This window comes from Alnus glutinosa, chromosome 11 (genome assembly GCF_958979055.1).
Source record: "Alnus glutinosa chromosome 11, dhAlnGlut1.1, whole genome shotgun sequence".
NCBI classification, from domain to species: Eukaryota; Viridiplantae; Streptophyta; class Magnoliopsida; order Fagales; family Betulaceae; genus Alnus; species Alnus glutinosa.
The window spans coordinates 6936853-6948014 of NC_084896.1; the positions used below are offsets into that span (position 1 = coordinate 6936853).

Below are 11162 nucleotides of genomic sequence, written 5' to 3' on the forward strand. Positions count from 1 at the left end.
TGATAACGTAATACAATAGTATGTAAACTAATGAAAATAATAAATACATCTTATTGTTAATAAACGAATAAATACGAACATTGAATCAATGATTAGCCTAATAATAATTTAGGATACCTAGCTAGCTTTAGAAGCGAGTGAGGTGACGTGTGAGCAAGCGGGTAGTTTTTGTGTCATGTAGTTGAGGTTCAATAGCATAGTCTAATGCTATCAATGTTTGCAGGCTTGTGTCGTGATTGGAGACGTAGGCTTGTTCTCCAATGTAGAGTTCGAGTAATTGGAATCCAGTGGAAGTTCGAGTCAGGGGTCTAATGTAGCCAAGGTGGGTATTCCACTCACTGAGAAAATATATATTTTTATATGTATTGGATTGATAAAATATATATATTGTTTATGAAACTGAACCAACCATATGATGAAATGTATATGCTTTGAGATGATTTATTAGTTTCGATTATGTTTAAACTATATCAATGATGTTTATGAGATAGTGCAAGAGTGAAAAGTATTGACTAGATTTAAAGTATTAAGTTCTGCGGTTGAGATTTAAATTATGCAAATTGTTTGAGAACATGTCATGTTGAAACTGTGCAGATTTGATAAAGAAACTAAGTTTTGAATGATTTCAAAGTGTTGGATTAAATGCTGGATTTGTTTAGTTTTGAGAGGACGTGATTTAACAACTGCATAATTTCAGCGTGACACAGTAGGCAATATATACTGGTCAAGCACGGAACATTGAGCATGTAGTATAGAGCATACATATCAGAGTAACAGTATCAGTAGAGTAACAGTATCAGCACATTGAGGCAGTATCAGCAACACATTGAGGCATGCATAGCATATATAGCATTGTTTTGTGAGAGATGTTTTTATGTTATGAGTAGTTTTGCTAGACGTATTGGTATGCATAAGAGTCTTCATGAAAATATCTTATGTATATTTTTATCGGATAGTCATGTGTTAATATCATACATTGAACTTGAAAGTACATGGATACATGACTACCCAGGTGCGAGTAATGGCATGTCTATGAGTAAGAAGGTTGACTGTTCTTGTTCTTCAGGAAAGACGTGTTAGCATGATTGAGTTTAACTCTAGTGCTCTCATGATCTACTGACGTCAAGGCATGAAGCTGGAATACGATTAGAGATGGTGTTGCGAGTGTTTTGTTGAAGGATGTTATCCTAGTACGGAAAAGTAAGATGCCATATTCTTTGCTTAAGACCTATGTGTATACGTGATATCTGTGATGGAGTGATCGTGTGCACATATGTCCAAGCGACCGGTGAAAAGTATTATTATAGAGGGGTCTATATGTAGAAACTTCCAAGGAGGGATGTCTGGAACTTCTACATATGTTCACAGCTATATAGTATGTTTTAAATGTTTTCTGAATAGTCAGTGTTTGCTGCATTAGCTATTGGTAAATGGTGGCTAATATAGTGCTCGCACGACTAAAAATAAATATAGGTTGGTTCTTTGTGAAAACTCAGTTAGTCTTATACCACTGAGGTCTTAGTATGAGGTATACTAAGGCGGTGAACTCATTCTTTCACCTATGCGGATGTGGATACTACCACAACCGTGTAGATGATGTTTCTTTGGCTGCAGGTACTTCGGTATAGTCGATGGGTCGGTAGCAGTGTGCATGGGATATTATGACTGAAGCTCACCGCGACAGTTATAATTGTCGGACCACGGGTTGTCCACTATTTTATAGGTTTGGTATGGCTTGTGACGTTTGTGTCACTTATTAATTGTCAAGCCATTATTGTTATAGTGTTAATAAGACTCAAACAGATAGATGTTAAATGGCTCTTTGTTGTAATTAATTTGTGATAGATGTATAAGTTGTAATTTCCGCTATTCAGATTTATGTTTTCCGCTGCATAGATAGATGTATGTTATACTTTGATTATCAGGTACATGTTATGGGGCATGTGACATATGTTGGCTGAGCGACACGTAGTCGTGCCACTGCGATGACTCGTTTTATGTTTGTATAAAAAAAAAAAAAACGGGTCGTCACACTAATGACCTTATAGACAAAATTCCTATAAACAACTATTAGCCTACTTGCTCAAGAGAATTGGGGGACTACTAGAAGGCCTGGTTACCGACAGCCCTATAGACAAAGTTCCCATAAATGACTATCAACCCAATTACTTAAGGGAATTGGTAAACTATTGGAGGGCTTGGTTACCAACGTGCTCCTAGTAGCTACAACAGAAAAGCCTAGAAGGTCCGCTAGGCCACTACCTTAATAACCATCAAAGATTTGAGTGCACTTTTGCTAAGATGCCAACTCAGCAAACTGCTTAACCATGTCATACGCCCATTTCAAACAAATTTAGGGAGGAAATCTCCACTTAAATAACAACTTATTGGCAAGAATCCCTAAATCGCAAAGAGGATGTCTTATATAAAGAGAGAGAGAGAGAGACAATATTCACTCGGGTATGCGCATTTTGCCTTAACAGGGCTATGCTAAAATTCCCTCTCCATATACACCAATTGACTTGAGCGTCAGAGTGGTCTCGCTAGATACAGCGCCCACGAACCCCTCTAACCTCTTTAGTTTCTTGCATTTATTCTTTTTGGCGAAGAAGGTGTGGTCACTATGCTAACAGAGCATTTTGAAATTAGGTATGGACATAACATATGAAGTGGTAGATTGAGAGGACAAAGAGCAATTTGTTTGAAAATGTTCTATTCCAGCATGGCCTTGTTTTCTAATTCCTTGAAAGGAAAGCTGCAGCTAGGATATAAAGAATGGACTTCATGTCTGAACAGTAAAATCTTCGATTGGAGTTAGATCTTTTTTTTTTGGATGAATTATGATAGTTAGATCTTTTGTTGTAAACGAAATACACCGGAAACATTAAATTGCATGAATTTATTTCCCCCAAATACGTACCTACAAACCACAAGTACAGGAAGAAAAAAAAAAAACAAAAATGAGTAGACAAGAATATACCAAATGCCTTAGCATGGTACATATATAGTTGTTATCTAGGAAAGCTTTATCTAGCTGAGCAAAAGAAGCAAGCAGCTTCACGTACGAGATAAGATCAAATAATTGGACTTGGAGCATTCCACGCTGTTTGAACATCTACATTTTCCTGGAATGCGTAAAATCATTAAATAATGTCACAACTCGAAACATGATTAAGTGCTCGTAATTAAAAGCAAAGATTTCACAGCTTAATATTTTAATGGGAAAGATTTTATTAGTTAAGACAGGGTCAAGTGTACTAGATATTTCAATTTCAATTTCTGAATATACTATCACTTTAATTAAGGCTTTTGCGGAATATTGGTTTCTCCAATATTCCATTAATGGAAGTGGTCGGATTTGGCTGCATTTCTAATAAAAAAATTCATAATTACCAAGTCTTAGAGGCTCCATCTAGGGAAAAAAATCCATAATTACCAACTCTTAGAGGCTCCATCTTGTGAAAAACATAGACCTGTTCAGTGACTCCCCGCTATAAATAGACATGTTCCCACCCGACATCTCTCACTCCTCACAAAACCAACAACTCACTGAATACAGAAGCAAATAAGCATGAAAGGGGTTCTTAATTACCTTGTTGTAGCTCTGGCACTCATGGCTTTGGCATGCTCCGTTGCCTCTGCCTTTGACCCTGCTCCTCTGCAAGACTTTTGTGTTGCAGTTAATTATACTTCCACTGATGCTGCAGCTGGTACGTACACATTCTTCTTCTTCTTGTTATTTTTATTATGTTCTTTTGAAGTCATTTGAAGAATCTGGATTGTTTTTCCTCATCCATGGGATCTACATATCAATGTAGTTATGGTAGGAGAGATTACTTAAATGGGCCTTTTTAAGTCCTGCATCACACGTTATAAACCATTATTATCTAAGTGCACGCCTTGATATATTAACAAACGTTTCTTTAATTTCTGCAGTATTTGTGAATGGAAAGTTATGCAAGGACCCAAAGCTTGCCAATGCCAATGATTTCTTCTTCCGGGGCCTAAACATTCCTAGAAGCACCGCAAATCAACTTGGGTCGAATGTCACTCTTTTGACTGCAGACCAAATACCTGGCCTTAATACATTAGGCGTATCCTTGGCTCGTATTGACTTTGCACCGTACGGCCTAAATCCACCCCATATTCACCCTCGTGCCACAGAGATTTTAGTAGTCGTAGAGGGTACTTTGTTAGTTGGCTTTGTGACATCCAACCCGGATAACCGCCTCATCACAAAAACTCTAAACGCAGGAGACGTCTTCGTCTTCCCAATTGGTCTCATTCACTTCCAGTTTAATATGGGAACAACCAATGCTGTTTCTTTCTCCGGTCTTGGTAGTCAGAATCCTGGGCTCATCGTCATAGCAAAGAATGTTTTTGGATCCAATCCTCCTATCAATCCAGATGTTCTCACCAAGGCCTTCCAATTGGACACAAATGTGGTTGAGTCTCTTCAAAAAACATTCGGTTAGAGAGCTATATGTAATAGCCATAATGAACCGTCTGATGGTTTGAATGAGTTTGACATGTTTATCTTGTTGAAACGTTGTAGCAATATATAATTATAATGAAATAAAATGTTTGCTTATGTACTCTCATATTTGATCTTTTCTGTTCTTTTTTATTTTTAGACGTAGCATGCGTGGTAACTAAGGTAGTGCGAGTGCCCGATTAATCTTAATTAATAACATTTAATTTTGAATCTACAAAGCGTTTGAGATATCACTTGTAACTTCTTTTGATACATGCCCTTTGTTTTCTCTTTTCTAAAAAAATAAACTAATAAACACTGTAATAAATAAATAATAAAAAAGGAGTGGGAGCGGATTCAAAAGGTGGCTAGAAGAGGGTCACATATCTTTACATAATCTTTACTAGCCTATATTCCCCACTATGTGCGGATTTTTTTTCAGAATAATGTAATTTTAAAAATATTTAATGTTATAATAATTTTTTTATTATAATTTAATCTTTTATATATTGATTTATTTGTAATATATCTTAATAGAACTGTCGCTTTGATTCACAATTTTCAAAAGCTTTTCAAATAAAAGCAAAGGATTAAGAATATCAAGAGAGGTATGTAAGCATCAAGTAAAGCAAATTCAAATATATGAATAAAATACAATTTAATTAACGCATCTGATAAAGGGCTTACATCAAATCTCAAAAGAAGACATGATTTCTTAGCTCCAAAGTCTCTAATTAGCTAAATATTAATAAATAAATATTTTGCTGCAATTTCGTCTTGTTTCCAAATTAGTAATTTTTTTTTCTTTCTTTTTGTAAAGCAAATAGAAATAAAATAAATTTGAAGTTTTTGTCTTGTCGAAAAACATTTGGCCTGAGGGTGGTTTAGCCACCCCACAAGGCTAAAACAAAGAAAAAGATTAAGGGTTTGGCCTTTGGGGTGGCCGAATTATCTCCAAGGGCTATAGGGATGGTTTAGATATCGAAGACATGGGTTGAGAAAATCAAAGACTGTTGTTACCATACATAATAATGATGAATAATATGAAATCGAAAAGAGAGACAGTAAGAAAATCAAGACACATTTACGTGGTTCGAAAATGTGCAACGTCCATAGGCGTACGGCTATATTTAATAATGATTTAGGGTTACAGCATAACATATTTATAACAAAACCATACTTTAAAGATAGATATGAAAAACCTCAAAATACCTTGTACCGTACCAAATACTGGTACTCTCGTATTACTCTCTATGCCCAAGAGAGTATGAGCCACTTGTTCCAACAAAGACAATGAGTTAAGGGTTTTTTTTAGAGTTTCACTCATAAGGATAAGGGGCAAAATAGGGAGAACGTACATCGCCAAAGTAGCATGTGCAGCATACGTGTGGCGAACTCCGTTAGGATTTAATAGAAAATCCTAATAGAGGGGTGACATTGCAAATTGTTTAAATTTGGAAAAACTAAATTGATAGTTTGTCAACTTTAGGAGTGTGATTGCAAAAGCGATAAAAGTTCAAGAGAATTAAGCGAAGTTTTCCCTTGCTATGAACAAACCGTACTAATCACTTTCGCAATATTTTAATGAAAATAAATAGACAATTGGTAAGGAAGTTTTTATTAGGATAAACTATTTAAAAAGAAAACAATCAATTACCTTGTCATGGCTTCATCATTAATTTTTGTTGTTGAAAAATATTTTGCCCCCTTTTTTACAGCAGCATGCACCTAAAAAACGATTGCATATATGCAATCTTATATTACAAGTTGGTGGAGAGACGTGCTCAAAATTTCTCTTCGCTCCACACACTCCCATCGTGGTATTTCAAAGAGAGCTAATGCTAGTCGTTCGCATTGGTTGGAGAAGGAGAAGACAAAATGGGAATTCTATTGTGTTTGCTTTGGTTCTTGGTTCTTTTATTAGCCTACATGAGTGGACATCTCTGTCCTTGGTGCGGATCCAGAAAAACCAAACCCAAAGCAGAATGATATTATTTTTTATCCAAGATGTTTCGTCGAAAATATTTTTGAAATTTAATAATAATGAAAATATTTGTAGTTTTTTTCAAATGATAATATGAAATTTGTTGTAATGTGCAATGGCTTGCTAAAGCTCATCTTATATACTACGTTGCAATGAATTCTTGGGCGAAACTGGCTCACCATTTAAGCGTTCTCCTTCTTTGGTATCAGATTAGTATAAATATGGTTGAGCTTAGGAGGCCAATGTAAGCAATAGGCTCAAATACCCCTGGTTTTGGAAGGCACATGAATCCGAATTCTACGTTGAATGTGTGCTGCGTGAAACTTAGACTAAGGTGAAGCTCACAAGCATTAGAAAAGAAAAATTAAAAGTGTGCAGCTCACATCGAAATACCTTTTAGTGTGGCCAAAATTCTCTTTTTCCTTTAGGGGGCGTCCACGAACCCCTCTAACCTCTTTACTTTCTTGCAGTTGTTCTCTTTGGCGAAGAAGGTGTGGTCACTATACTAACAGAGCATTTTGAAATTAGCTATGGACATAACATATGAAGTGGTAGATTGAGAGGACAAAGAGCAATTTGTTTGAAAATGTTCTATTCCAACATGGCTTTGTTTTCTAATTCCTTGAAAGGAAAGATGCAGCTAAGATATAAAGAATGGACTTCATGTCTGAACAGTAAAATCTTCGATTGGAGTTAGATCTTTTGTTTTTTTTCTTTATTGTTTTTTTGGATGAATTATGATAGTTAGATCTTTTGTTGTAAATGAAATACACCGGAAACATTAAATTGCATGAATTTATTTCACCCAAATACGTACCTACAGACCACAAGTACTGGAAGAAAAAAAAAAACAAAAATGAGTAGACAAGAATATACCAAATGCCTTAGCATGGTACATATATAGTTGTTATCTAGGAAAGCTGTATCTAGCAGAGCAAAAGAAGCAAGCAGCTTCACGTACGAGATAAGATCAAATAATTGGACTTGGAGCATTTCACGCTGTATGAACATCTACATTTTCCTGGAATGCATAAAATATATCATTAAATAATGCATGTCACAACTCGAAACATGATTAAGTGCTCGTAATTCTGCAGTTTTGAGGTTGTATTTGTTGAGTGGTTTTGTTTGAGGCCTGCTGGTTTTTGGGCGTGTTTTTTGACTGTTGTGTAGTTTGTTAGATTGTGGTAGGGCTTGTGGGTTGTTTGTTCTTTTTGCCCTGTGATTAGCTTGTACCTTTAGGTGTGATTCTTTGGTGTTTGGTTTGTAAAGATTTTGATTCATCCAAAAAAAAAAAAAAAAAAATTAAAAGCAAAGATTTCACAGCTTAATATTTTAATGAGAAACATTTTATTAGTTAAGACAGGGTCAAGTGTACTAGGTATTTCAATTTCAATTTCTTAATATACTATCACTTTAATTAAGGCTTTTGCAGAATATTGGAGAAACCAATATTCCAGTAATGGAAGTGGTCGGATTTGTCTGCATTTCTAATAAAAAAAAATCCATAATTACCAAGTCTTAGAGGCTCCATCTAGTGAAAATTATAGACCTGTTCAGTGATCGAGGAGTAGGAGTAGGTCTGGTTTTTCTGGTCGTTGATGGATTTGGAGGGGTTTGGGGAAGACCCATTTGAGAGTGTGGGGGATGGGATTGGGGAATTTCATGGTGCGTGGAGTGTGACTCTGCGTGAAGGAGGTTGATGGGCTGATTTGTTTTGAACGAAAGGAGGAAGTGAGGGTGCTTATTGAAGAAAGTCACGGTTTTTGAAGAGTCTGCATTTTCGTTTGTGGGTCTGCAACAACTCTCAAATTTTCTAATTTTCTTGGAATCTCAAAGTCTTGGTTGTTTGTTGGGGGACATATCAAAGCTCACCTGAACGGCTGAACGTCCAAAGCACTGAAGCAGTATCAAGGATACCAGCAGTATCAAACTCTCTCTGCATTTTATTTTATTTTTTTATTTTTAATTTTTCAGAGCTGCTATTGTGTTTTTTTACAAAAAAAAAAAAAAAAAAAAAAAAAAAAAAAAAATTAGTTTATTTTAGTTTATTTATTTTTAATTAAAAAATGACACGTGACAAAGGTATTATGGGCATATTTCGCTAAAATGAGCATTTTTCAAAAGTTTTGGTAGTTTAAAGGGTCAGAGTCCAAGGGTTGATAATTTGGGGAATTAAATTGTATTTTTTTCTAATATTAATTTATAATAAATAAATATTATTATAATAATAAATACTTTTAAAATTAAATTATACTGAAAAAATCCGCACATAGTGGGGGATAGAGTAATGATTGAATATCACCTAAAGATACAACTTTTCACTACCTTGCCTATGTGGCAAGGTGGTCCCCTACCTTAATTTATTGAATAATGATTCAATGCCACCTAAATATACAACTTTTCACCACCTTGCCTATGTGGCAAGGTGGTCCCCCACTATTTTTTGAGTTTTTTTATTTTTTAAAAATAAATTAAGGTGGGGGACCACTTTGCCACATAGACAAGGTGGTGAAAAGTTGTATATTTAGGTGGTAGTGAATCACTACTCTAATTTATTTTTAAAAAATAAAAAAAATTCAAAAAGTAGTGGGGTACCACCTTGCCACATAGGCAAAGTGGTAAAAAATTGTATCTTTGGGTGGTATTCAATCATTACTCGTGGGGGATATAGGCTAGTAAAGATTAAGTAAACATATTGAATCTGCTCTCGCTCATGTTTTATTATTTATTTATTTATTTAAATGTTTATTAGTTTATTTTTTAGAAAAGAGGAAACAAAGGGCATGTATCAAAAGAAGTTAGAAGTGATATCTCAAACGCTTTGTTGATTCAAAATTAAATGTTAATAATTAAGATTGATCGGGCACTCGCACTACCTTAGTGGTACGCATGCTACGTCTAAAAATAAAAAAGAACAGAAAAGATTGAATATGAGAGTACATAAGCAACCATTTTATTTCATTATAATTATATATTGCTACGATGTTACAACATGGGAAACATGTCAAACATATTCAAACCGTCAAACGGTTCATTATGGCTATTACATTATATAGTTCTTTAAGTACTGAATTTATCCTGAAGAGACTCAACCACATTCTTGTCCAATTGGAAGGCCTTGGTGAGAACATCTGGATTGATAGGAGGATTGGATCCAAAAACATTCTTTGCTATGACGATGAGCCCAGGATTCTGGCTACCGAGACCGGAGAAAGAAACAGCATTGGTCGTTCCTACATTAAACTGGAAGTGAATGAGACCAATTGGGAAGACGAAGACGTCTCCTGCGTTTAGAGTTTTTGTGATGAGGCGGTTATCCGGGTTGGATGTCACAAAGCCAACTAACAGAGTACCCTCTACGACTACTAAAATCTCTGTGGCACGAGGATGAGTATGGGGTGGATTTAGGCCGTACGGTGCAAAGTCAATGCGAGCCAACGATACGCCTAATGTATTAAGGCCAGGTATTTGGTCTGCGGTCAAAAGAGTGACATTCGACCCGAGTTGAGTTGCGGTGCTTCTAGGAATGTTTAGGCCCTGGAAGAAGAAATCATTGGCATTGGCAAGCTTAGGGTCCTTGCAGAACTTTCCATTAACAAATACTGCAGAAATTAAAGAAAAGTTTAATTTGTTAATATAACAAGGCGTGCACATAGATAATAATGGTTTATAACGTTATGCAGAACTTAAAAGGGCCCATTTAAGATATCCCTCCTACCATATTTACATTGATATGTAGATCCCATGGATGAGGAAAAACAATCCAGATTCTTCAAATGACTTCAAAAGAACATAATAATAATAACAAGAAGAAGAAGAATGTGTACGTACCAGCATCAGTGGAAGTATAATTAACTGCAACACAAAAGTCTTGCAGAGGAGCAGGGTCAAAGGCAGAGGCAACGGAGCATGCCAAAGCCATGAGTGCCAGAGCTACAACAAGGTAATTAAGAACCCCTTTCATGCTTATTTGCTTCTGTATTCGGTGATCAGTTGTTGGTTTTGTGAGGAGTGAGAGATGTTGGGTGGGAACATGTCTATTTATAGCGAGGAGTCGCTGAACAGGTCTATGTTTTTTCACTAGATGGAGCCTCTAAGATTTGGTAATTATGGATTTTTTTTATTAGAAATGCAGCCAAATCCGACCACTTCCATTGATGGAATATTGGAGAAACCAATATTCCGCAAAAGCCTTAATTAAAGTGATAGTATATTCAGAAATTGAAATTGAAATATCTAGTACACTTGACCCTGTCCTAACTAATAAAATCTTTCCCATTAAAATATTAAGCTGTGAAATCTTTGCTTTTAATTACGAGCACTTAATCATGTTTCGAGTTGTGACATTATTTAATGATTTTCTGCATTCCAGGAAAATGTAGATGTTCAAACAGCGTGAAATGCTCCAAGTCCATTATTTGATCTTATCTCGTTCGTGAAGCTTGCTTCCTTGTTCTTTTGCTCTGCTAGATAAAGCTTTCCTAGATAACAACTATATATGTACCATGCTAAGGCATTTGGTATATTCTTGTCTACTCATTTTTGTTTTTTGTTTTTTTTTATCTTCCAGTACTTGTGGTTTGTAGGTACTTATTTGGGGGAAATATATTCATGCAATTTAATGTTTCCAGTGTATTTCGTTTACAACAAAAGATCTAACTATCATAATTCATCCAAAAAAAACAAAAGATGTAACTCCAA

At 35.5% G+C, this 11162-nt stretch overlaps 2 protein-coding genes and 1 long non-coding RNA gene across 3 annotated transcripts in view; 2 read left to right on the top strand and 1 right to left on the bottom strand.

Annotated features, from left to right (window-relative positions):
* LOC133882629 (uncharacterized) overlaps window positions 1-1980 on the top strand; it is a 60461-nt gene extending 58481 nt beyond the window's left edge. Inside the window, exon 3 of the long non-coding RNA XR_009902699.1 lies at window positions 1594-1980. This is a non-coding gene — a long non-coding RNA (uncharacterized LOC133882629). The remainder of the gene's footprint in view (window positions 1-1593) is intronic.
* A 1545-nt stretch (window positions 1981-3525) lies between these two features.
* Window positions 3526-4601, top strand: LOC133881645 (germin-like protein subfamily 1 member 7). The gene is made up of 2 exons (XM_062320624.1): window positions 3526-3710; window positions 3937-4601. Exons 1-2 carry the CDS (start codon window positions 3572-3574, stop codon window positions 4473-4475), a joined length of 678 nt encoding a protein of 225 aa, XP_062176608.1. The 5' UTR covers window positions 3526-3571; the 3' UTR covers window positions 4476-4601.
* A 4791-nt stretch (window positions 4602-9392) lies between these two features.
* LOC133881956 (germin-like protein subfamily 1 member 7) lies at window positions 9393-10468 on the bottom strand. The gene is made up of 2 exons (XM_062321032.1): window positions 10293-10468; window positions 9393-10063 (listed from the first exon to the last, which is right to left on the bottom strand). Exons 1-2 carry the CDS (start codon window positions 10423-10425, stop codon window positions 9522-9524), a joined length of 675 nt encoding a protein of 224 aa, XP_062177016.1. The 5' UTR covers window positions 10426-10468; the 3' UTR covers window positions 9393-9521.
* Between the last annotated feature and the right edge of the window lie 694 nt (window positions 10469-11162).